General features: G+C 42.7%; 1 protein-coding gene across 1 annotated transcript in view; it reads right to left on the bottom strand.

Moving 5' to 3' along the window:
• Nucleotides 1-6,792: 6,792 nt before the first annotated feature.
• IL26 (interleukin 26) overlaps nt 6,793-27,989 on the bottom strand; it is a 33,393-nt gene continuing 12,196 nt past the window's right edge. The window contains exons 2-5 of the mRNA XM_029597628.1: nt 26,551-26,607; nt 23,621-23,752; nt 9,476-9,541; nt 6,793-7,315 (exon numbers count right to left, since the gene is read on the bottom strand). Of these exons, the coding sequence (XP_029453488.1) occupies nt 7,229-7,315; nt 9,476-9,541; nt 23,621-23,752; nt 26,551-26,553 (288 nt within the window). The 5' untranslated portion in view covers nt 26,554-26,607 and the 3' untranslated portion in view covers nt 6,793-7,228. The remainder of the gene's footprint in view (nt 7,316-9,475; nt 9,542-23,620; nt 23,753-26,550; nt 26,608-27,989) is intronic.

Genomic DNA, 27,989 nt, shown 5'->3' with positions numbered 1-27,989 from the left:
AAGGGCTTCTTTCTGCCAGCTGAAGCCTTATCTTTACCCTGCACAATCATTCAACTTCTCACTGTCTCACGTCTTTCTTTCCTTTGTTATACATTTTTTTTACTTTCATAAGTTCATCTTCAAGATCTTGGAGATCTTTTAGATTGCAGGTGTTCTTGAAGGTCATCGGGTCACTTGTCCTATGAAGCAGCCACAACTTGGTGACAAAACTAGGCAACCTCCTTGAAGAAGTAAGCCCTATGGGGATAGAGAAATACCTACAGTACCTGAATGTAAACCGGTGTGATATCTCAATTGAGATCGGAAGTCGGTATATAAAAATAAATAAATAAATGGCGCTCCTCAGTATGGAGGTCCCCAAACAAAGGGCCTGATTTATCAAGAGTTTTCTTGCCTTCCATCTTGATAAAGCAACCTCCCCCTCCCCCCCAACCACAAAAAGCATATACTGTATAACCCACTGACATAAGGACAGCCCTTTGGCCTGACCGGAGGTGACCAGATAAATCAGCCAGCTAACTCTGAATATCAAGCTAGCCAGTGACTTTATCTGGGCAACTTGACTCCTCCCTGATCCGCTTAGTTCCCGCCCCGTCTTAGCCGACTAACAGCCCGATACTGTAAACCGCGGGAGAGCGGACGAACGCCCGCTCTCCCGGCGCGCGCACCGGCCCCTCGCCGGTGCAAGCGATCCAGTATTTAAATTAGGCGACGCGGTGCAAACGAGGAAAAGGAGGCGCTAGGGACACTAGCGCGTCCCTAGCGCCTCCTTTTGGCCTGGAGCGGCGGCTGTCAGCGGGTTTGACAGCCGACGCTCAATTTTGCCGGCGTCGGTTCTCGAGCCCGCTGACAGCCACGGGCTCGGAAACCGGACGCCGGCAAAATTGAGCGTCCGGTTTTCGGCCCGACAGCCGCGGGCCGAATTCAAATTTTTATTTTTATTTTTTTTACTTTTTTTTACTTTTGGGGACCTCCGACTTAATATCGCCATGATATTAAGTCGGAGGGTGCACAGAAAAGCAGTTTTTACTGCTTTTCTGTGCACTTTCCTGGCGCCGGAAGAAATTAGCGCCGACCTTTGGGTCGGCGCTAATTTCTGAAAGTAAAATGTGCGGCTTGGCTGCACATTTTACTTACTGTATCCCGCGCGCATACCTAATAGGGCCATCAACATGCATTTGCATGTTGAGGGCGCTATTAGGTGCCGCGGGTGGGCCGCGTGTTTTCCTCCCCTTACTGAATAAGGGGTAAGGGAAAACACGCGTCCAGAGCTAGCTAACAGTGCGCTTCGACGGAGCACACTTTACTGTATCGACCTGTAAGTGAGGCCCGCTGACCTCAGCAGGATATTCAGCTCTGCCACTTATCCGGATAAGTGAGGCCGTCGACCTCAGCAGGATATTCAGCTCTGCCACTTATCCGGCTGAGTGAGGCTGCTGACCTCAGCTGGATATTCAGCTCTGCCACTTATCCGGATAAGTGAGGCCGTCGACCTCAGCAGGATATTCAGCTCTGCCACTTATCCGGATAAGTGAGGCCCGCTGACCGCAGACGGATATTCAGCTCTACCACTATCCGGATAAGTGAGGCTGCCGAGGACCAAGAGAGGGGGGAAAAACAGGAAGGATTAGAGGGGGGATAATTGCCCTGCTGAAAGCATTAATAATAATAAAGGAAATGACAGCAGATAGACACCAAACTGGTCCGTCCAGTCTCCCCAGCAAGGTTCTCCTGCCGCTCTGTGCAGGTTATCCCCTCGCCAGGCGGAAGGGTGCCCGGGCTGAGCTCGGTAAGCGAGTGGGGAGCCTTTTGCCTTTCTCTGAGCCCTAACGCCAGCCCGCGTGCAACAGAGAGTTAAGAGTAAGTCTCATGAAATAAAACGAGCATCGGAGTGAACACACAGCTAAAGGTTTATGGTTTTGATTATTCTCGGGTTGTAGGATTACCATTTCCAAACTATCCACACTTGGGTATCGCTAGTAAAATAAAAGGCGAATTTTAAAAGCCCCGCGGGCGCCAAAAACCGGGAGATACACGCACAAGTGGGGCCGATGCGCGCCAAGCGGATTTTAAAAGACGCGCGTGTAGGCGCTTGCTTGTCGCTGCGTGCAGAAATGAAAAGGGGCGGGGCGTGGTCCCGGCGTTCACCTTGAAATTTGTGCGTAAATACTTAACGTGCGCAGGCGCGTGCCGAGGTCCCCTGCCGCGTAACTTCTACTTCCTCTATGGATGGCGTGTAAGTCGTAAAACAAAAAACACTAAACACATCAGCGGGGTTTTAAGGTTCGGGGAGAACAGGGGAGAAGGGCGACTATTAAACTAGGAGGGTTTGGAAGTCCCATTCCTTACCTGGGCGAACTGGTAAAACTGACAGTGGCGTTGGCGCACGTGTCTTTAAAAATCCCCCCCTTCCGTGGTAGAAGCGGCATTTGCGTGTACAGGCGCGCGTCCACTTAAAATTGCACGCACGTGTGCGCACGGTCAGGCTATTTTATACCATGCGCGTGTATACAAGTGTATGTTATAAAATGGCCGCATCCCTGGGTGCGGGCCGATGAACACGTGCGCCCGTGCGCCTCTTTAAAAATGACCGTCTCTATGAATATCTTTAATTTTCCTGCTGCCTTTTTCCCCTTCCGGTGAATAAACAGCCTGTGCAAACAGAAGTAGAGACTGCTGCCCTCTAGTGGACTGGCACATTCACACATTCATACACCAAAATAAAAACACCAAATGTTGTTTGAGATGTTAAATTGACATATCTTCTTTTTGTAATAGATACACTTATTAACCTGATTATTTAACAATACAGAGTGTAAACCTTATAAATTATCACATACACAATTGTCAATACATGTCATTTCCCTCAATTACATGTGTCATAATAATAAATCATCACACTGTCTATAATGTATCCACATTCATTTAATCAAGATCATATGTTCACTGGGTCCGACAAAAGATATCTTCGTTTCGCCCCTATTATGAGGGGCTTCCTCAGGGACTTATGTTTGCAAATTTTTGATTGTATTCATACACTACAAAAAAACAACTCGTATGATCTGCACCATTCCATTTTCTTCTAGATCCACCCAAATTAAAGAAGTTATCCGTAACCATTGGCATGTGTTATCATCTATACCATGTTTCACAGAGAATCCTATTTTTGCTATTAAAAAGCGCCACTCTTTATATGATAAATTGAAAGTCCGCAAGGAACTTGGGGATTTAAATCTTCCCCATGGACAAACCCCATGTGGGTCTTGTTCTGTGTGTCCTCTTACACTTCAATGTCAGTTTTTTCATCATCCACATTTAAAATATCCGTACTGTATTCCTAAGGTATTTGATTGCAACACCAGCGGTGTTGTTTACGCCATTGTTTGCCCATGCAATTTAATTTATGTGGGTCAGACAGTGCGCCCTATTCGTTTTCGTATTATTGAACACCAAAGCCGCATCAAATCGTTATGTGAACACGCCCCCTTGGTGAACCATTGGGTTGAAAAAAATCATGTTGTGGATGACATTCGATTTTTTGTTATTAAACAGGTCACTCTCAAACATGGAGGGGACCTGTCATCACTTTTAAGGAGAATAGAACAGCGATTTATTTTTAGTTGGCATACAATGGCTCCAGCTGGGCTTAATGGACCTATAGAGTGGAGCGCTTTTTTCTGATTGCGTTAAAAATATGGGTATTCTATTGTGATTGAATGATAAGCTTGTTCTGATTTATTAAATGCTTTGCGCTTAAGTTGAGATTGAGTGCCATTGTTGAGAGGGTAAATTTGTGAAGAGGAAGTTGTCTCCTCTATATAAAGTAGTTGTGATTCCCTTGAAGTTCATACCTTTGCGGGTGACGGCGAGTGACGTCACTTCCGATGAGACGTGAGTACGGAAAAGCGTCCATGGGGTATCTCCAAGTAAGTGTTATGGTAAAAAGTCGGTTTAGCTGTGTTTCTAATGATTGTTTTTTACGCTTATATTGTTACAGAATCATGTTAGTTTGAGCATGCAGGTTGGCGGTTTCGTTTAAAAGCATGGTGATTTGAAAGTGAAGCGTACAATAATCTTTAAGGCGAATGCCGTATAATATGGATTCCGGATCGCGAGCACAGTGAGCAATAAGCTTTAAGGAAATGCCGTACAACATGGACTCTGGACTGTGAGCTCAGTAAGTTCAATAGCAAGTCTATCTGTTAGTTTCTTTTGGTTTTTTTCGGGTTTTGTATTAGTAGGTCTGAATTGCGAGTTTATTGTGATTTGGGTAGTAGTCGAGCTAGTTCCAGTGGTAGTTCAGTGGAAAGGTTGTTTTATAAATCTTATTCATAATAATCTTTTCATTATAGATTTTGATAAAACAATGGTGTTGAAATCATATTATTATTAATTATGTATGTATGATCTGATCTAGCTCATTGATCAAATTCAGGTTTAATTTTTGGATGGGTGATACTTGGTCTTTTCAGTGTAACATTCAAGGTACAAGTTGATAGTAATTAGTTATTTAGTTTATATCATGGTAAACATTCATAATGGTTCACTTGTTTTTTTGTAGTGTATGAATACAATCAAAAATTTGCAAACATAAGTCCCTGAGGAAGCCCCTCATAATAGGGGCGAAACGAAGATATCGTTTGTCGGACCCAGTGAACATATGATCTTGATTAAATGAATGTGGATACATTATAGACAGCGTGATGATTTATTATTATGACACATGTAATTGAGGGAAATGACATGTATTGACAATTGTGTATGTGATAATTTATAAGGTTTACACTCTGTATTGTTAAATAATCAGGTTAATAAGTGTATCTATTACAAAAAGAAGATATGTCAATTTAACATCTCAAACAACATTTGGTGTTTTTATTTTGGTGTATGAATGTGTGAATGTGCTAGCTTAGTTTTAAATGTCTATGTAGGAATATATGCGGGTATTTCTAATAAATAAAATATTGGTTAAAATTGGTGTCTCTCTAAAATTTGTGGTTGTGTTTATGACAGTGAGATAGGGAGTGGTATCCTAAAGATTACCCTTTGTGTTGTAATGCCCTCTAGTGGACTGGCAGGGTATATTAGTCAAATGTGAGTTTTGTGTTTTTAGCACATATAGGGGAAATGTGATTACTTTGTAATACAAAATATAATATGTTTGCTTGTCAGCTAAGCTCATAAATGAATGCTGAAGAGAATCTCTGCCAGCTAGCTAGGAGAGATATTTAGGAATATTACTGGTTTGTGCAAGAGTCTAACTAACAGAAATATACATACAGTACATATAATATTCAGAGCGGGGGGGGGGGGGGGAGGTGTGTGACTGAAATGCATTTGGTAGTAAATCCCAATTTCTGAGCTCCAGGAAACTTGAGGTCATCCCTGGGAAGCTGATCAGCAACTGCTCCCTCCTGTACTGACCAACCAGCCGTGAGAGGAGGTCAAACCCAAGAGGCCTCTGTATGGAACCAGGGCCTGGAGCAGAGAGAACAGGAGAGCAGAGCTGTGAGACCAGGACCTGGAAAGGGAGCCTGCATGCAGACTGAGAAGCCAGGGTGAGCCTGAAAGGGGAGGGAGGGAGGTTACACTGGAGGAGATAGCCTGGAAGAAGATGATAAGGGGGGGGGGGATGGGGGGGGAAAGGTGACTTTCTTGCCTAAGTGGGAGAAAATTAGATTCAAATGTCAGTGAATGCATATACTCTAAGGTGAGATCTTTTAGTGGACTAACTTAATGCATTTCTCTTGACGAGGTTTCTGGAGCTAGCACTCCCTTCTTGGTCTGAAAAATGGCATGAGCCAAAGCAGACACTGCAAGAAAATACAAGCGAATCATAAAATGAAGGCCAGGAGACATGGGAGGGGGTGGCTGATGTGTTACAGTGCTCAGAATCCAGAGTCTAGTGAGAAGTGATTGGTGGAGACCAGAAGTCTGACCTTTGGGGAGCAGAGAGGAGCAGAACATTTTGTACCCCAAGAAGGAGCAAGATCTGGGAGTGAATGACCTCCATGCTTCAAGCAGACCAACTCGCCCCCAAGGTACATCTCCCAGTCACTGCTCAATAGGCACATAAGACTAGGACTCTGACCTCAGGAGATAGACCTTTGTTGGAGTTAAAGTTCTCTGCTAAAGTTTACCTCCTAAAACAGACAGGGAAGTTATTGCATACTTTTCATTTTTATATGCAAAAAAAGTTTTAAAGAGTCCACGATAAATTGTATGTTTAATTGGAATCGGACCAATGATTAAAATGGCCCCTAGTGCGCTCTAAAGGTGAACAGATATTAAGTAACCTTTGCATGGGGTTATGATGGTTCTCTTATAACACAAATTTTCACAGCGTGAGATCTATAATAATAGAATTACATCAATTGCTTATTTTGATGGTGTGTATCACTCAACATTTCATAGGAAGTCACCCAATCTGCAGGTCGCGAGACCCTTGTTGAACTAATTATTCAAAGATGATAATTCACATGAGTTGTTGAGACCACGTGTGGCCTCTTCATCCCTGTCAAGTTGATCTTCTTGGGGGCGGAAAGAACTCAGCCGAAGAAAGGGTGATTGTGGTTGGAAGAGCTCAGGGACACGTTCTTCAGATAATGGTTTTGTTGATCCATTGCAAGTCATCGCATATTGAAGGAATCCCTTCATTCATTCCCCCCCGAGTCTGCTCCTCCATTCCTCCAACCTACTCATAACTGTTGTAGCACTTCAGCTTTTTTCTTTCTGCATCATTTTTTATAAAACAATCTTCCCAAAGAAGAAAGGTTAACATTTCTTTACTCATTTGCTTAAGATGGAATTTTATTATAACGTTTAGTGCCGAGTCTCTTTTTGTTTTTTAACAATAATAGAAATATTTTAACAATAAAGATAAATATTAAGTATATATCTATATAAAAATACTCGCAGACCAAAACATGTGATAAGGGAGATTCCTATGCGCGGTCTTGAAGAAGTAATGCATTCAAAATATTGATGCTTGATTATTCCATGTCCATACCATACCCGCTATGTAAGGCGTTGCTGTTTATTTGCCGTACTTTTGTAACTGTACAAGTGGACACAAAAAGCATTTTGTTGATCCGATGCCAAGTGCAGCATGAGCCTGGGAGATGTTTCCTGGCACTGTTCAGTGCATTCTAGATTTCAGAGAAAGTAAAAAACGCTGTCCTTTTCCTGTAGTGCCCTGCACCCGCATACTGCCTGCTACTACCTTCTTTTATTTGAGCGTGTTCACAAAGGCTTCGATCCAGAGGACAAGGGTGTCGAGTTCACTGATGGCTTTGTTCACTCCCTTTTCTCTCAGCTGCAAAATAAAAAAGCACAGAGTAAGAGCACACGTGGTACATGGGAACAGTGATAGAGTGTTTCTAAAAACCTGGGCATCACATCAGGAATTGCACTGAAGTCCGGCAGGGGGATGACATGGAAGGGCCACCAGGAGGGTTGGCATCATAAGAAAGGCAAAATGTCGAGCAGACAATGAATGGCGCTGTAATGTTATTTTACAGCATTCCAGTGATGCTGCGTTGGGGGGGTCTGTAAGCTTTTTTCCAAATTGTTTATGGAATAACATTGGTGGAGACAGAGTCTTTGTATGCCACGCTGTAGTGATTGAAATTTCTTTATAATTTTAGTGGAAATTAAATTAGTAGGATTGGTCAAGCTTTTACATATTTGTTAGTTTGCTTTAAGTTTCTTCTACCCACTAATTAAAAAATGTTGTCCCAAGTGAAGTTCAAGTAAGCAACAAACAATCCATTAGACAAACACAGATAAAATACAGATAAAACATAAACAGTACAATTCTGGTCACTTCATCTCAAGAAAGATATAGTTGCGATGGAGAAGGTACAGAGAAAGATGACCAAAATGATAAAGGGGATGGAACAGCCCCCCTATGAGGAAAGACTAAAGAGGTTAGGGCTGTTCAGCTTGGAGAAGAGATGGCTGAGGGGGGATATGATAGAGGTCTTTAAAATCATGAGAGGTTTAGAAAGGGTAAATGTGAATTGGTTATTTACTATTTTGGATAATAGAAGGACTAGGGAGCACTCCATGAAGTTAGCATGTAGCACATTTAAAACTAATCAGAGAAAATTATTTTTCACTCAACGCACAATTAAACTCTGGAATTTGTTGCCAGGGGATGTGGTTAGTGCAGTTAGTGTAGCTGGGTTTAAAAAAGGTTTGGATAAGTTCTTGAAGGAGAAGTCCATTACTTGCTATTAATCAAGTTGATTTTGAAAATAGCCACAACTATTACTAGCATTTGTAGCGTGAGATATACTTAGTTTTTGGGTACTTGCCTGGTACTTGTAGCCTGGATTGGCCACTGTTGGAAACAGGATGCTAGGCTTGATGGACCCTTGGTCTGACCCAATATGCAGTTTATGTTCTTACTGTTTGTAACTTGCAGTGAAATATCACTTTAAATCAAAGGATAACAAAATCCTAAATTACAGAACTATGATTGGAAAAGTCCTACATTGGAGAATTCTGAATGAGAGAGGGATTTGAGAGAAAATTAACTGAAAAACAGTCCTAGGAAGCAAACAGATTCTTACCCTGACTAACAAGGTGAGTCAGATCCTTGGTTACCCAGTTCTCAGACAGAGAAAAAAAAGTCAGGCAGGATGGCAGGGTGTACATGTATTCTCTTTCCATGGTCCTGCCTGGGTCTTGACCTTGTGGCGGAGAGAAGGTGATCCCTCCAGGCTGTGTAGTAGTGAATGTCTTGCCATGAGCTTAGCAGCGCTAAAATCACTGAAAGTTGAGACTGCGGAAGGCTTGAATCAGTGAACGCTAACCAAGCCATGTGCCCACAAGAGCTGTAAATTCAAACCAGGAAAAACTGTCCTACCAAGAGAGAGGAAGCAAAGGACAGTAGCAGATCCTGAGGTGCAGGAGCAAGGGAACACCAATGGCAGATTGAGCGGTCGCCCAAGAGGAACAGGACAACAGCAGCAGATCTGGAAGTGATCCTGGGTCTCCCTTGAGCAAGGGGACCCTAGCAGCAAATCAAGTGGTCCCCCAGGAGGGTGTGGACCCCAGCGGCAGATCAAGAATGTGAGGACCGACGGAGTCTGCCCTAGGGGGGCTCCCACCAGGTTGGTCCAGGACCCAGGAACGCCCCCTGATGTAAGCGGTCAAGGGGATGTTACACTGCTATTTGCATACCTTTGCTGTTGTAAAAAACAAAAGTTTGCAAAAGCTTTGAATTGGAAATTAAATTGAAGATTTATGCAAATTAAACTGTAACCCTCTGCATGTTTGGATATTTTTGGTTTTATGCCGCTGCTTGAATCTCCTGATAAAAGCTTTTGTTTTTCTCTATAATGAAGCAATAACATTATGCAAACTGAAGGAATGGGATTGGTCGATCCTGCTGGGCCAGATCCTGGTGAGGTGGTAGTGTCAGAAGGTCACGGTTAGGATATTTTAAGAAACTATTAACAGATCTTACCTTGTGAAATGTCCTCTTCATTTTTTTAATAAGATTGACTTCCTTTGACAGAGATGCACACAGACACTAAAAAGGATACAAGAAATGTTTTTGTTTTTATAAACCTTTAGAATAAAGGTTTGGTTAAGATGCAGTAGATATTTATATCAAAGACTCATCAGTAGAAAAATAAAAAGATGTCATTAAGGTCTGTAAGATATCATATTCTCCAAGACTACAGCTTATTTGTTTATATAATAGCAATATTCACAAACACACATTGTAAACACCAGGGTCACATTCATTAACAATTTGTCATCTGAAAAGATTATGAGTTCTAGTAAACCTGCAAAAAACAGGAATCTAAGTACCACCCTAGAGCTCTGCTCATATGAGAAAATTATACATCTGACTGACAGACAATCTGTTTGCACCTCCTTGTGGTACAGTTTTAAAAAGCCTAGCAAAAATGTTTCTTTGCAATGACCTGAATCAACAGCAATGTTTGTATGTTGGAAACCTGTTAAACCTTGGAGAGAGTGAGCCCTGGCAGGTGCATCTGCTCCTCCCCACATCCACCCACTGCCCTGATGAGCACATTTCAGTACTTGTGACTTGGCCATGACGTAGGCACGCAGGGAACCCTGGTCTCTCCCTCCGACTTCAAAACACCCAAAATGTATGTTTCTGAGGTTCTGTTATTCACTTCTTGTAACCTCAGGCAGATTATTGGTACTCGGCAGAGATCTTCCATCAGGACTGGCGTGCTATGTAGGCTACAGCCCTCCTATGTAATAAGTGACTTTACATAGTAGAATAGTAGACAGCAGATAAAGACCAAATAGTCCATCCAGTCTGCCTAACAATTTGCTTATCGCAGTAACTGCCGCTCCATTCAGGTTACCCCCATGCATTCGTTAAAGGTAGTAACTGCCATTCTGTGCAGGTTACCCTCATGCTTTCTGTTAAGGGTAGTAACTGCCGCTCCATTCAGATTACCGCCATGCATTTTGTTCAGGGTAGTAACTGCCGCTCTGTGCAGGTTGCCCTCATGTTATCTGTTAAGGGTAATAACTGCACTCCATACAGGTTACCCCCATGCGTTCTGTTAAGGGTAGTAACTACTACTCCATGCAGGTTACCTCCAATCTTACTGTTAAGGGTAGTAACTGCCGCTCCATGCAGGTTACCCCCCATGCGTTCTGTTAAGGGTAGTAACTGTTGCTCCTTTTGGTTACCCCCTTGCGTTCTGATAAGGGTAGTAACTGCCGTTCCATGCAGGTTACCCCCATGCGTTCTGTTAAGGGCAGTAACTGTTGCTCCTTTTGGTTACCCCCTTGCGTTCTGTTAAGGGTAGTAACTGCCGTTCCATGCAGGTTACCCCCATGTGTTCTGTTAAGGGTAGTAACTACTACTCTGTGCAGGTTATCCCCAATGTTACTGTTAAGGGTAGTAACTGCCGCTCCATTTATTTATTTATTTTTAGATTTTTATATACCGGTGTTCCTATATGAAATAAAGATCACATCGGTTTACATTGAAACAGAACATGAAAATTGCCAAAAGGCATTACATAGAACAAGGTTATGAAATTTAGAACAGGGTATATTAGTTCAAAATTAACAATAAAGTTGTAACATTGATGACCAAAAGATAAAGGAAAGAAAAGAAAAAGACTTAAACAATTAAGTTGACAGGTCTTATTGAGCATAAAAAATTGTAACGTATAAGTGAGAAAGTCTCAAGTGTCCTGCAGCAAGAGGTTAGATACCGAAGCAGGTAGTGGTATGGAAAATGGGGGTTTGTGAAGAAGATATGCTCTTGCTGGTTGGAGGGGAAAAAATGATCATGGTCCTGGAAAAGCTTGGCTAAAGAGCCAAGTTTTAAGTTTTTTTTTGAATGAAGAGTGGCAGAGCTCAAGCCGAATGTCTGGTGGGAGCGCATTCCATTGAATGGGGCCTGCTGTAGATATGGCACGTTTATGATGCGAGGATTTTGTTGAGGGTACATAGAGTGTGCCTTTATATGCTCCTCTGATGGGTCTAGAGGAAGAGTGAGGGCGTAGTTGGTTACTTAATTGAAGAGGAGAGATATTGTGAATGGATTTATGAATTACGGTGAGTACTTTATATAGGATCCTTTGCTTTATAGGCAGCCAGTGGAGGAGCTTGAGAATGGGGGTGATGTGATCTCTTTTATTCGTATTGGTGAGGATTCTGGCTGCAGAGTTCTGTAGCATTTGGAGAGGTTTGATGGATGAATATGGAAGGCCAAAGAGAAGTGAATTGCAATAGTCGATTTTTGATAGAATAATGGCTTGTAGGACCATCCGAAAATCGTTGAAATAAAGAAGAGGCTTCAATTTTTTTAAGACTTGTAACTTATAAAAACAGTCTTTGGTGGTGGTGCTTATGAATTTTTTAAAATTGAGCTGATTGTCTAGCATGATACCTAGATCTCGGACATGTGGTGAGTGATTTAATATGGGAGTGGATGAGCTGAGTAGGTCAGCTGGGTTTAGAAGTTTGATGTTGATGTCTTGATTGATGATTAGGATCTCAGTTTTGTTGTTGTTAAGAATGAGGCAAAGGCTGGAGAGAAGATGATTGATCCATGCAGGCTACCCCCATGTGTTCTGTTAAGGGAGGTAACTGCCACTCCATGCAGGTTACCCCCATGTGTTCTGTTAAGGGAAGTAACTACTACTCCATGCAGGTTACCCCCAATGTTACTGATAAGGATAGTAACTGCCGCTCCATGCAGGTTACCCCCATGTGATCTGTTAAGGGTAGTAATTGCCGCTCCGTGCAGGTTACCCATATGTTTCTGTTAAGGGAGGTAACTGCCACTCCATGCAGGTTACCCCATGTGTTCTGTTAAGGATAGTAAGTGCCGCTCCATGCAGGTTACCCCCATGCCTTCAGTTAAGGGTAGTAACTGCCACTCCATGCAGGTTACCCCCATGTGTTCTGTTAAGGGTAGTAATTGCCGCTCCGTGCAGGTTACCCATATGTTTCTGTTAAGGGAGGTAACTGCCACTCCGTGCAGGTTACCCGCATGTTTCTTTTAAGGGTAGTAATTGCCGCTTCGTGCAGGTTATCCCCATGCCTTCAGTTAAGGGTAGTAACTGCCACTCCATGCAGGTTATCCCCATGCCTTCTGTTAAGAGTAGTAACTGCCGCTCTGTGCAGGCTACCCCATGTTTCTTTTATTTATTTATATTTTATTTAATTTTAAACAATTATTACAGGAAATCAAATTACAATATGTGTACTCCAAATCAAAACAAGATATAATACCACTCAAAATATACAAAAGAAAATTGTCCTGTTTTGGTCTATGCTCATATTGAATAAATCTTAGGAAATCTGAAGGAGACCAATAGAAAAAAGGAGCAATACTTCCAGGAAATATAATAAAAAAATTACACCGTGCTGTGAGTTACGCCTGACATTTTCTATATCCAACTACTATACGGAGTTTCCTAGAATTGACCAAGTTGACCGCCGAGCTGTGAGGACACGAAAGCAGCAGCTCCCGGATTGCCGATAACTCTGGCTTTTCTTAAAAGAAAGAATTTCTTTTTTCTATTTCCTGACTGGATTATAATAATAGATATCAGCCAAGGACCCAGATTCTCAACTTAATAATCGTGTAAGTACACAGTATAGTCCTATATGTAGCAGACCTCATACATAGTATACATGTTTCATGCTAATTAGCATAGGTATACCGCAGTATAATCATTGGTCATATAGTGTCCAGAATTTTTTTTAAGAATTTTCTTCTGCATACGTGAACATTAAAGTCTATTGGCATTTTGTGACATTGCAAGTTTTGCATAACATTACAGTCAAGCACTTAGCTTAATAGTTCCGAGGAGTAAGCAGAGACATGGAGGTGAGGACGAGCACGGTGGCAGGCCCGACACGGACCGTGTTTCGGCTTAAAAGCCTTCTTCAAGGGCAAAAGGTGTCTGCAAATCAAAAACGCATAATAGGTAAGGAAGATCACATCACAATTCATTCATTTATAAAACATCATATAGCAGTGGTACCAACATGTAGATAAGTTAGCTGCATCTTAAGCGTGAAATTTTTCTCCTCTGCCGGAGCGAACGCTCTCGCGCCATTTTTCAAGAAACTGCAGCAAATCAGAATCCCGGCTCCACCCAGGAAGTGACGCCCATGATTGCTAAATAGATTACAACAAAGAATACCACTCAATGGCTGCATTAAGCCCTTCAGGTTCCACACATTGTAATTGAAATATCCAGCGCTGTTCCTTCAAGTTGAGAAATTTCTGGAGATCTCCTCCTCTCTTGGTAGGAAGGATGCGGTCAATGACCCGCCATTTGAGATCAATAAACTGATGCTTATTGTCAAGGCAATGCTGAACAATTGGTGCATTCGTCTTGCCCGTATTCACGCAGCTACGGTGTTCAATTAAACGTGTCTTAATGCTGCGTTTTGTTCTGCCGACATAAATTTTGGTGCAAGGGCAGACGATTATATAGATCACATGGGTAGAGAGACAAGTAGAATGGAAATAAGCCACATGGGTCACACCGGCATTGTCAGTCCAAACAGGGCCATCCAATGATTGTGCACACATTGAACATTTACCACAAGCCCAATGGCCGGGCAATTCTGCAGAATAGGTAGACGTATCGGTATATGTCCTAGTTTGGGTTAACAGATCTCGGAGATTTTTACCCCTGCTAAAAGCTATTAATGGAAATTCAGAAAAAATTGGATGTATTTGAACAATATGCCAATGTTCTCGGAGGATCCTAACAATGTCTTGAGATCTAAAAGAATAGCGGATGGTGCATACCAGCGGAGGTTCTGATCGTACTTCAGTGGAATCCAATAACAACCATTCGCGCTGTGCGTTAGAAGCTCTCTTTAAGGCCTTTCTGATTATAGGCGGGGGATAACCGCGATGGAGTAATCGGGATACCAAGGCTTGAGCCTGAATGGCAAACTCTGCCTTATCAGAGCATAGGCGACGGATGCGCAAAAATTGGCCAATAGGAAGGCTTTTTTTTAGACTGTAAGCATGAAAACTGGAAAAATGGAGTAATGTATTTCTATCTGTAGGTTTCTTGTAAAGGGTAGTAACAAACCGGTCATTATCCAAGGAAATTAAAATATCCAAAAATGAAATACAAGTCTGATGATATTGCATAGAAAACAAAGATTAGGATCCAAAGTATTTATCCACAGTAAAAAATTGTTTAAATGAGTGACATCGCTTGTGCCAAAGAAAAAATATATCATCAATGTACCGTGTCCAATTTGAGATATATGCAAAAATAGGAGCCGGATATAATAACTGTTCCTCGAAGTTTGCCATATACAAATTAGCTAAACTGGGGGCCATGGTGGCCCCCATTGCTGTTCCATGCGTCTGGTTGTAAAAATAATCATTTTCCAAAAAATAATTTTTACACAGAGCAAATTCAGCCAAAGTGACCAAAAATGTAGTAGGAACCCGATGGGGTCTGGGACGAGTATCCAAAAATTGTTCCAGTATTAGAAGGGCCATATCCTGCGGGATGCTGGTATATAAAGATTTTATGTCGAGAGTTACAAGCATACAGGTAGAAGTTACATGTATAGAGTCCAAACGGGAGAGCATGGATTTAGTATCTTTTATAAAGGATGCCATTTGAGGAATAAGTGGCTGTAAAAATCTATCTACGAAGATGGACAGAGGTTCTAACAAAGATCCTATTGTGTTGACAATGGGTCTGCCTGGAGGATGAGTTGGATGCTTATGTATCTTAGGAAGCATATAGATGATAGGTGATCTATATTCCTTATTGACCAGGAAACCAGCTTCTTTCTTAGTAAGAAAACCAATGGCAAAGCCATCTTCAATACATTCCTCTATCTGTGCAAGCAAAGATGGACCGGGATCATGAGGAAGCATAGCATAGTTGCTAGTATCAGAAACGTGTTCAGAAATCATCGATGTGTAAAAAGTTTTGTCCATAACAATGGTAGCACCGCCCTTATCAGCTTGTTTAATAACAAGGGAGGAAGATTGTCTCAGTTCTGAAAGCGCTTTATATTGATCGCGTGATAAATTGAATTGAATCTGTTCCTTATTGTGTTGCGCAAGCTCTGCAAGGTCCCCTGCTGTTTGACGAACCTTCCGTCTCTGATACTCAGACTTGGTCAACCCTAACTGAGACATTCCAGCGTGTTATCCGCTCTGAACTCCATGTATCTACATTATTACAATATGTCAAATCTGAGATGATTCCCCGTGGTCTCCGTTGGAACCTCGAGCCCTCAATTTATGGTGATGATCCGGAGTTCGTTCAAAAATGGATAGCGATTTTGAACAAATGTTCCTTAGATATTATGCTCCTAATAGTTGAGACCACCAAAGTTATCACGCATACATTAACAACTACTTGTGATGAAATAAAAAGTGGTTTACAAACATCGGAGACCCTAGAGGATTACACCAAAAAGTTACATGAGTTTAATCAATCTATGGATAAATTCCGAGCTGAGATACGCCAATCTAAAATCTCCAAATTTAAAAGAGACGAGAGGGACTATGCAGCTGGTACTATTTTCACATGGCAACTTCGCAAAGTCTCAAAACCACGTAAAGTTGCCTTTGCAGATTCATCCTCCGGCTCTGATGAAGAGATTTCTGGTGCTCAATCATCGATAAATCCGGACACGAGATATAACAACTACCGCTCTTCAAATAGGCGCGCTGGCCGCCGTTTTTTTCGACAACGCGGGAACAATTGGCCGGATACGGGCGGCCGCCCGCAGACCAGATCTCAGAGCGACCGCAACCCACCGTAATTAATATATCTTCACAGCAACTTTCATCTGTTCAACTTTCCCTGCTTGAGAAGGGGCTCTCGTTTATTCCATCCTATTCTTACGATGCCTTTTCAACTAGACGTGATTTATATCAATTTTTTCGGAAATTACAGCTGAAATTGTTTTTTGCTTCCCAACCACCCACCATAGATAGCTCTATTGTTACTCCGAAATCTTTTTGGCTTCCCCCGGGCCCTATTGACCCTTATATTAAAACCTTTATTGATTTAGTTCTCAATGCTTTAATCCGTATTGAACACAATAAGGAACAGATTCAATTCAATTTATCACGCGATCAATATAAAGCGCTTTCAGAACTGAGACAATCTTCCTCCCTTGTTATTAAACAAGCTGATAAGGGCGGTGCTACCATTGTTATGGACAAAACTTTTTACACATCGATGATTTCTGAACACGTTTCTGATACTAGCAACTATGCTATGCTTCCTCATGATCCCGGTCCATCTTTGCTTGCACAGATAGAGGAATGTATTGAAGATGGCTTTGCCATTGGTTTTCTTACTAAGAAAGAAGCTGGTTTCCTGGTCAATAAGGAATATAGATCACCTATCATCTATATGCTTCCTAAGATACATAAGCATCCAACTCATCCTCCAGGCAGACCCATTGTCAACACAATAGGATCTTTGTTAGAACCTCTGTCCATCTTCGTAGATAGATTTTTACAGCCACTTATTCCTCAAATGGCATCCTTTATAAAAGATACTAAATCCATGCTCTCCCGTTTGGACTCTATACATGTAACTTCTACCTGTATGCTTGTAACTCTCGACATAAAATCTTTATATACCAGCATCCCGCAGGATATGGCCCTTCTAATACTGGAACAATTTTTGGATACTCGTCCCAGACCCCATCGGGTTCCTACTACATTTTTGGTCACTTTGGCTGAATTTGCTCTGTGTAAAAATTATTTTTTGGAAAATGATTATTTTTACAACCAGACGCATGGAACAGCAATGGGGGCCACCATGGCCCCCAGTTTAGCTAATTTGTATATGGCAAACTTCGAGGAACAGTTATTATATCCGGCTCCTATTTTTGCATATATCTCAAATTGGACACGGTACATTGATGATATATTTTTTCTTTGGCACAGCGATGTCACTCATTTAAACAATTTTTTACTGTGGATAAATACTTTGGATCCTAATCTTTGTTTTTCTATGCAATATCATCAGACTTGTATTTCATTTTTGGATATTTTAATTTCCTTGGATAATGACCGGTTTGTTACTACCCTTTACAAGAAACCTACAGATAGAAATACATTACTCCATTTTTCCAGTTTTCATGCTTACAGTCTAAAAAAAAGCCTTCCTATTGGCCAATTTTTGCGCATCCGTCGCCTATGCTCTGATAAGGCAGAGTTTGCCATTCAGGCTCAAGCCTTGGTATCCCGATTACTCCATCGCGGTTATCCCCCGCCTATAATCAGAAAGGCCTTAAAGAGAGCTTCTAACGCACAGCGCGAATGGTTGTTATTGGATTCCACTGAAGTACGATCAGAACCTCCGCTGGTATGCACCATCCGCTATTCTTTTAGATCTCAAGACATTGTTAGGATCCTCCGAGAACATGGCATATTGTTCAAATACATCCAATTTTTTCTGAATTTCCATTAATAGCTTTTAGCAGGGGTAAAAATCTCCGAGATCTGTTAACCCAAACTAGGACATATACCGATACGTCTACCTATTCTGCAGAATTGCCCGGCCATTGGGCTTGTGGTAAATGTTCAATGTGTGCACAATCATTGGATGGCCCTGTTTGGACTGACAATGCCGGTGTGACCCATGTGGCTTATTTCCATTCTACTTGTCTCTCTACCCATGTGATCTATATAATCGTCTGCCCTTGCACCAAATTTATGTCGGCAGAACAAAACGCAGCATTAAGACACGTTTAATTGAACACCGTAGCTGCGTGAATACGGGCAAGACGAATGCACCAATTGTTCAGCATTGCCTTGACAAGAAGCATCAGTTTATTGATCTCAAATGGCGGGTCATTGACCGCATCCTTCCTACCAAGAGAGGAGGAGATCTCCAGAAATTTCTCAACTTGAAGGAACAGCGCTGGATATTTCAATTACAATGTGTGGAACCTGAAGGGCTTAATGCAGCCATTGAGTGGTATTCTTTGTTGTAATCTATTTAGCAATCATGGGCGTCACTTCCTGGGTGGAGCCGGGATTCTGATTTGCTGCAGTTTCTGAAAAATGGCGCGAGAGCGTTCGCTCCGGCAGAGGAGAAAAATTTCACGCTTAAGATGCAGCTAACTTATCTACATGTTGGTACCACTGCTATATGATGTTTTATAAATGAATGAATTGTGATGTGATCTTCCTTACCTATTATGCGTTTTTGATTTGCAGACACCTTTTGCCCTTGAAGAAGGCTTTTAAGCCGAAACACGGTCCGTGTCGGGCCTGCCACCGTGCTCGTCCTCACCTCCATGTCTCTGCTTACTCCTCGGAACTATTAAGCTAAGTGCTTGACTGTAATGTTATGCAAAACTTGCAATGTCACAAAATGCCAATAGACTTTAATGTTCACGTATGCAGAAGAAAATTCTTAAAAAAAATTCTGGACACTATATGACCAATGATTATACTGCGGTATACCTATGCTAATTAGCATGAAACATGTATACTATGTATGAGGTCTGCTACATATAGGACTATACTGTGTACTTACACGATTATTAAGTTGAGAATCTGGGTCCTTGGCTGATATCTATTTTTGTGTTATTGGGCAGCTATTCCCTCCTTTATATTGGGTGCTATAGGACTTTCGTGCTCGTAATGGATTATAATAATGCCACATGCTACCCCATGTTTCTGTTAAGGGTAGTAACTGCCACTTCGTGCAGGTTACCCCCATGTTTCTGTTAAGGGCAGTAACTGCCGCTCTGTGCAGGTTACCCCCATGTTTCTGTTAAGGGAAGTAACTGTCATTCCGTGCAGGTTACCCCCATGTTTCTGTTAAGGGTAGTAACTGCCACTCCAAGCAGGTTACCCCCATGTTTCTGTTAAGGGTAGTAACTGCCGCTCCGTGCAGGTTCCCTCCATGTTTCTGTTAAGGGTAGTAACTGCCACTCCATGCAGGCCACCCCCAAGCTTTCTGTTAAGTGAGGTAACTGCCACTCTATGCAGGCCACCCTCAAGCTTTCTGTTAAGTGAGGTAACTGCCACTCCATGCAGGCCACCCTCAAGCTTTCTGTTAAGGGTAGAAACTACTACTCCATGCAGGTTACCTCCAATGTTAGTGTTAAGGGTAGTACCTGCCACTCCATACAGGTTACTCCCATGCGTTCTGTTAAGGGTAGTAACTACTACCCCATGAAGGTTACCCCCATGTTTCTGTTAAGGGTAGTAACTACTACCCCATGAAGGTTACCCCCATGTTTCTGTTAAGGGTAGTAACTGCCGCTCCATGCAGGTTCCCTCCATGTTTCTGTTAAGGGTAGTAACTGCCACTCCATGCAGGCCACCTCCAATCTTTCTATTAAGGGTAGAACCTGCCGCTTCGTGCAGGTTACCCCCATGTTTCTGTTAAGGGTAGTAACTGCCGCTCCGTGCAGGTTCCCTCCATGTTTCTGTTAAGAGTAGTAACTGCCACTCCGTGCAGGCCACCTCCAAGCTTTCTGTTAAGGGTAGTAACTGCCACTCCATGCAGGGTTACCCCCATGTTTCTGTTAAGGGTAGTACTGCCACTCCATGCAGGCCACCTCCAAGCTTTCTGTTAAGGGTAGTAACTGCTGCTCTGTGCAGGTTACCCCAATTTCTGTTAAGGGTAGTAACTGCCACTCCCTGCAGGTTCCCCCCATGTCTTCTGTTAAGGGCAGTAACTGCCGCTCCCTGCAGGTTACCCCATGTTTCTGTTAAGGGTAGTAACTGCCGCTCCCTGCAGGTTACCCCATGTTTCTGTTAAGGGCAGTAACTGTCGCTCTGTGCAGGTTACCCCCATGTTTCTGTTAAGAGCAGTAACTGCCACTCCCCGCAGGTTACCCCATGTTTCTGTTAAGGGCAGTAACTGCCGCTCCGTGCAGGTTACCCCCATGTTTCTGTTAAGGGCAGTAACTGCCACTCCGTGCAGGTTCCCCCGTTTCTGTTAAGGGTAGTAACTGCTGTTCCGTGCAGGTTACCCCCATGTTTCTGTTAAGGGTAGTAACTGCCGCTCCGTGCAGGTTACCCCCATGTTTCTGTTAAGAGTAGTAACTGCCGCTCCATGCAGGTTACCCCCATGTTTCTGTTAAGAGTAGTAACTGCCGCTCCATGCAGGTTACCCCCATGTTTCTTTTAAGGCTATTAACTGCCGCTCTATGCAGGTTACCCCCATGTTTCTGTTAAGGGTAGTAACTGTCATTCCGTGCAGGTTATCGCCATGTTTCTGTTAAGGGTAGTAACTTCCGCTCCATGCAGGCTACCTCCAAGCTTTCTGTTAAGGGTATTAACTGCTGCTCCATGCTGGCTACCCCGATGCAAAAATGTTACACTATCTCTTTCTTCAAGACTTTATATTATAAGAATCTCCTTTCCATATACGGAAAAGATTCTCCTTCCTAGATCTTCTGTTCCTGAAAACAACAGCAAGTTCAAATATAGGGTAGGGTGTTTTTGTTAGGAAATGGTAATATTGCAGAGGCGTAGGTGTCCATCATGATGCTTCAAGGGAACACGCTGGAGGCGTAGGTGTCCATAATGGCACTTCTAAGGGAACATGCTGGAGGTATAGGCTTCCAGAATGGCACTTCTCAGGGAACATGCTGGAGGTATAGGCTTCCAGCATGGCACTTCTAAGGGAACACGCTGAAGGCGTAAGTGTCAAGTATGATGCTTGTAAGAGAACACGCTGGAAGCATATGTGCTTAGTGATGCCAGAAACGCTGCGTCCGGGTTGCAGTAGGCCACTATTGCAATTGGGGTGAAGAATAAAGGTGATTCAGGTACCAGGAGAGTGGGAGGTTAATGGTTAGTTTGGAGAGGAGGGAAGTTGGGAGAGCCTGGAGCTTATAATTCTTTTGAAATTTCAATGGGACTCAGGAGTGAGGGAGGGGAGGAGAGGGCAAGACCTGGACCAGAGGAGTAGTAGTTTAGTGGTTACAGCAGCAAGCTGTGAACTAGGGAAGCCAGCATTCAAATCCCACTGCTGCTCCTTGTGACCTTGGTTAGGTCATTTTACCCTCCATTGTCTCAGGTACAAACTTAGATTATAAACCCTCTGGGGATAGACAAATACCTACACTACCTGAATGTAATCCAATTCCAAAAGTGGAATATAAATACAATAAGCCTTTTGGGGGGTAATCAATTGGATTTAACATCAAGAGCCTTACATAAAAACAATCACTGCATTTTACAAGTTAACAGTAAAATTAGGTTGGAACCATCCACTTTCCAGTGTAATTCTTGCTGCTATAGCCTCTTGGATTTATTGATTTGTATTTAATTTATATTCTGCTTTTTGGCACTTCAGAGCAGACACTTACCGTTCTGTTACCTCTTTGCCGGCTGTTATTGACCCACCCTCCTGACCCTCACTCACCCGCCCCAGTTCCTGCTTTTCTTGTAGAGATTGTTTAGACTGATATTTTGCAGCTTTGCTTAATTAATCTCACTAATAACCCACCTGGTTTAGTTCTTCCCAATCAGGGCTTTGCTGTTGTGACTCAAGTCCTCTGTTTTGTTTTTTGCCTTTTGGGTGAATTTTCAAAGGAGTTACCCATGTCAATGTGACATACTATCACAGCAATTTTCAAAAGCCATTTACACGCTTACAGTGCACTTGTACAGGTAAACTCTATGGACATACATTGCATTAATTTTCAAAACTCCACTTACACAGGAAAAGTGCATTTAAGTGAGTAAACCCAAGTTTTAAGCATGTAAATGCTTTTGAAAATCAGGCCCTATGTGTCTTGCCTATCTGTCTTGACTAGTTTGTAACCCCAAGGAGCCAGAAACTGTCTATCATGTGTCTCTGTAAAACACTGCTCTCACCTGGTGGTATTATACTGCACAAATGACAATAATAATAATAATAATAATAATATCCTTTTTCAACAATTAAAACCATTTTTTGCACTTTGTCGTACAGCGGTGCTTGGTCCCTAAGCATTGTTACTTCATTGCTGCTCCCACCGTACCGGACATTTACTGAGAGACTGCACCCAAATTAAAGGGCTTGTTCTGACTTCCAGAGGCCATCTGTACTGCCTTTGAACTAGTGTAAGATTGAAGTCTCTTAAATGAAGAATTTCTGATCTGAGTACGATACGGCAGATGCAGACTTTTCAAAATGATCCTTGGTCACCACATACTTTGATCCAAACTGAAAAAGCTTTCAGGTATGGGATATCTTGGCATCAAGCACAGAATATAAGACATGGTGGAGTGCTGACTAGGCAAGAGTGATCAAGAGAACGGCAGCACAAGCCAAGAGCAAAGAGAACAGCTCTGCATTACGGACAGAGAAGGTTTGTCTACATTAATGGACAATAGCAAACCCTAAGGGGGGAATTTTAAAAGCCCTATGAGCGCCAAATCTGGGAGGCATGCCCAGAAGTCAGGCTGGCGCGCACTGCGCAGATTTTAAAAAGCACGCGGGTATGCGCAAATCTCCTGGTAGGCGCACACAAAAAACATTTTGCTGGAAAGGGGGTGGGGCATGGCGTGAGCATTCCTAGATTTCTCAATGAAATCTGCGCACAAGCATTTACGTGCACAAGCGCGCACTGGGGTTCTCTACCGTGTAACTTTACTTCTGCTAGGGATGGCGTGTAAGTGCCAGCGGGTTTTAAGTGAAGGGGCTAACAGGGTAAGAGGGAGGCTAATTAACTAGGGGGGGTTATCCTTTACCTGGGCTAACTGGAAATGAACTGGGGAAACTGGTAATTGCATCGTCGCGCAAGTCTAGTAAAATCTCCCCACTAACGTGGCAGAGGCAGCATTTGCGCGCCCCTGTGCACGTCCGTATAAAATTGGGCGCACATGTACGCGCCTACAGCATATTTTATACCATGCACGCGTATACGCGCGTATGTTATAATATGGCTGCGTCCTTTGGTGCGAGCTGGCGTATGTGCATCCATGTGCACCCGCTCAGCTGCTTCAAAGTTACCGAGCCTGCTATCGTTGATACTCATCAAGCTTTAAAGACTTCAACTGCCCTCCAGCAGAAGTCTCCACGTTCAGGATTCTTCTCATGCTCCATTTCTAGTCTGTCGCGTTTCTCTCCTTCTGGGACACTTAAATTCCTTTACAGGCCCAGAGGACCATACTCACGCAGTTTCTCAGGTTCTCCTTCATAAATGCGAAGCCGCTGACCATGTGCTCCGTGCCAGTCTCAGCTTTCAAGGTTCCAAAAACATCTTTCAGGTAGAACGACAGGAGCTGGTCTCGAACGTTGCAGCTCTTCTAAGATAAGGCAAAGACGAAACCCAGTTAACAACATCTAACGGCTGCCGCTGTTTGCAAGAGAAATACTCTTCTGAACTGGGTCCAGATAACACACACACACAAACACACCATCCCAGATACATCTACTAATTCTCTCTGTGTTATCAATCTGACTGAGTGCTACTGGAACTGCTGAGTCATGAAATGAAGGTCCAGACGGATCCCTTTATGCCCCCTCCCTTGCTGTCTGGGGATTCTTAGCAGTTATTACAAAGCCTAATGCGTTTTCCCAGTTGGAAATTCCTAATTCCAGGGATATCAGTAATATAGGTAAAGAGTTTAATACCTTCCTTCTCTCTTGTTATGAGCTGCCAAATTTATGGGACGATTTTTAAACCCATTTAGCCGGGTAAATTGTCCTGTCCGAAAGTTTCCTTCCCTTCTCTGGCTAAGAGGATAATTTTGTGGCACCCTGCATGGAGGTAATGTCCGCGTGCACGTTACACAGGCAGACTTTACCAACTAAAACAAACGTACGTGTGTCAGGTCACCTTGAACAAATCCGTGGGTAATTGGCCAAATACGCAAAGTCCCGCTTGCTCCAAGCAGGGTGCAATTTGTGCAGGATAACATACGCGCACGCTTTTGAGAATCAAAGGTCCACCCTCTCTCCTGGGAACGCCTCTCCTCAGTGCATGTAAAAGTGCAAGTGAAACAGTTACACGTGCACATTTAGGTGCACGGAGGGATTTTTGAAACCCCGCTTGCATGCATACAACAGGTTTTTATGCACATAAATCATTTTGAAAATCAAGCCTGAAAAATACGCACAGACTTCTTAGCGCTTGCGTTTCTAGCTGAGTGAAAAGGAGACGCTCCTACAGGGGTGTTCGGGTCGGAGAAGTAAAACAGCCCCTGTACATGGGATTTTTAAAAGGAGACTTGCTAGTTTGGAGGAGGACTCACCATCATTGGGAGGGGAGGTGAGGGGGGTATTCCTGTAACTGTTTAGTGAAGGTATTTGTGAGGCACTTATTTAAACGCTTGGTGTGTAATTTGATGGCAGTGTTGGATTGTTGACTTGATGATATGTAAAACTAATAAAGTGATTTTTTTAAAAAAAAAGGAGGTTTGCTATTTTCCCTTAGCCACCCACACAAACAGCAGAAATAAAATACCCAAGTGTTTTTAACTTGTGTTTATATTCAAAAATAAACTACCGGAGTAATTTATCAATGAAAAGTAGCTGCTCTTTTACTTGTGGACCTTCCAACTGTACAAGACAATAGACTTTATTGTGAAGTGAACGGGGACCGGCTTAAAGAGGAAAAGCGAGGTGGGGATATGCCAGACACATTTAAATACCTCCAAGGTATCAATGCACAGGAGAGGGGTAACTTCTAGCAGAAAGGAGATTCTGGTTCATGGGAGGTGGGTGAAAGGGGGTAGACTCGGGAGTAATCTAAGGAAATATTTCTTTACAGAGAGGGAGGAGGATGCATGGAGCAGGCTCCCCGTGGAGGCGGTGGAGACCAGGACAGTTTCTGAATTGAAGAAAGCCTGGGATAAGCACGGGGGATCTCTGAGGGAGTGGCGGAGCTGAGCAGGTGGTACGGATGGGCAGACCCAGGTGAGCCATGTGGCCTTTTTCTGCCATCATGAAGCCAATATTCAGCGCCACTTAGCCGGATAATGTCCAACTTAACCAGCTAAGTGGCACGTTTTAAATATTTGGCCGTGGTCAGCAGCTGCCACTTAGCCCAATAAATACTTATTCGGCTAAGTGGTGGGAGGGGAATGGACATAATGGGGGGGAGGAAGTGAGTTAGCTGGATGTTACCTGGCCAACTCGATAGTCAAAGATAACTTAGCTGACCAACTCTGGTAGCCCCCGTAGAACTGAATTAAAGATAAATTATCTGGCTAACTTTATAATAACCAGATATATTCAGTGGCACAGCCACATCACTGAATATAAGGCTAAATTTGCCAGATAAGTTTATCCAGCTAACTTGCCAAGCTGTACAATGGCTGAATCTGGAGCTCCACATTTCTATGTTTCTATGTCAATTTTCAAAGGAATTTGTCCAGGTAACTAAGCAGTCACCCAGGTAAAATCTTCGGGGCGATAATTACCCTCCCATCAGTGCATGCACTTTTGGCCTCTGTTTCACAGCTCATGAGTTTTTTTGTCCACGGGAAAATGGATGGAGCCAGGAGGGTAAACTACATTCTGTAAAGCAGACGCAGCATCCATAGTCACTTACCGTATGTCCTCATGGTTCTCGGCATCTACCAGCCCTGAATTTTCACAAGTCCATGAATACCAAGTATCAAGTACCCACAGACCTGCAAGTTGCCCGAGGCCTTTCAGGATTGCCCCCATAATGCAGAACTGTGCCCGTGCTCACCCTTAGAATGTGTGGCAGCTGGGTTTGGCCCAGCGAGGGTTAGCAGTGGAGATGCCAACCCTTAGCGTGAAATGAGGTTCATGCTTTAACCTCCCATTGCACTTGAGGAACTGGCACATCGTCAAAAAGTGATCAATTTTTTATCCAAATCTGGGGGGCCTTCCAATGCAGATGTCAAAGGGTAACTGACAATTTAGTAGAAATATACATTTTCTGCTCAGGGCTTCCATTGCCCAAACTGCATCTGACTTATTTCACTTGACCCCACTGTCTCTGGGAGTTGAATCCCTGCCTCACAGACCTGCTTGAGAGTGGCACCTGGGGAGAAGACCTCCAAGAGTCTGCATTATGAGACACAGATACTTTGCTATAACTAGACTGGAAGAAGAGAAATGTCAAACTTACCATAAATTCGTTCCTTATCTCCTTGCTCAATAATCTTGTGCTTGTGATGTTGTCTTTCTGTAAAATGCAATAAATGAAAAGGAACCTAGTATTATTATTTATTTGATTGATTTTGCATCATCAGAGTTGTTCACAAATGAATGCCATGGTTTGCAAATTAAAATAATACAAGTAGAAATCAATCGTACTTTATCATAAAGTCTAAAACATTATCATATACAATTTAACTAATAATAAAATGATATCTAACCAAATAATCAACAAAATTCAATATTAAATTAAAAACAACAGACAAATAAAATTCAAAATAGTAAAAGTTTAATACTCTTCACCCACTTTCTTCATGCAGGGAGTTGACGTTACCTGAATGGAGGCTTTGAAGGTTGCACTCTTCCTGAACAGATGTCCAGCGACTCTGGACATTGTCTCTGTGGGACATTGCTTGTTTGCCGGTGCTGGGGTTATTTTGCCCGCCCCAGTCTGAATACTCAGAATGACTAAAACCAGCCCGGTTATGAAAGCAGAATGCGTCAGCATCCCCTCTACCTATCCCACAGCTGCCTGAGTAAGACGTCGGAAGCCTTTTAGATGAGAGGGCAACCTAGTTTTTTCTTAACTCTCGGTGCACTGAGATTTCAGCCTTAGATAACTTACAGTTCATCTGCCCAGTAATCATTTTTCTTGCTCTTGTTTTATGCATTTTTGCCACATTAAAAAAAAAAAAATCCCTCACCTCATTATTTGTGACGTCCTGTAAAAGGCAACTTCAGACTTACTGGTAATGAGGGGCTGGAGGTTTCCAAGAAATGAGACTTTATTTACCACATTCATTTTTATTGTAATGTGGCTACCTAGTTAAAGAAAGAGTTCTCAGATGGCAAACTTTGGGCTTGATTTACTCCTATTCTGTGTCTATGGCCCTTTGTTAGATACTTACTGTAAAAATAAAACTTTGAAAGGCGCTTTTGAATACACTCCTAATACCAGCTCATGACCGCATGATATACATTAGGACATCTTTCTACATCAGTTCCAGTTTATCTCTGAATAAATGGGTTGAATACTTATTTGCATCCTTTTGCCATGTTCTCACTCTAATAAAGCACCTCTCTTATACTGAGCTGCATGAACAGAGCCCTGTGAATCTTCACTTGTAACTTGCCTGACCCCTCGGGAAACTCCATTACTCTAAATGAAATCGTGCACCAGTGATCCACAGCCACCCAAACAGAGACGTGCGTTCGTTTGCCTTTGTTTTGTTACATTAGGCGCAGAAATCTTTTGTGCACACAAAAGTGTATTTGCGTGCATAAAATACATTTTATTTATGTATTTATTTGGATGGATGACCTACTTTTTAGAATAAGAAATTCATCCAAGGCAGGGCGATGGAGAAGGTACAGAGAAGGGCTACCAAAATGATAAGGGGAATGGAACAA

Source organism: Rhinatrema bivittatum, chromosome 4, assembly GCF_901001135.1.
Source record: "Rhinatrema bivittatum chromosome 4, aRhiBiv1.1, whole genome shotgun sequence".
Taxonomy (NCBI): domain Eukaryota; kingdom Metazoa; phylum Chordata; class Amphibia; order Gymnophiona; family Rhinatrematidae; genus Rhinatrema; species Rhinatrema bivittatum.
The sequence above is the reverse complement of the archived record's forward strand: the minus strand, read 5'-3'. Positions and strand labels throughout refer to the sequence as shown.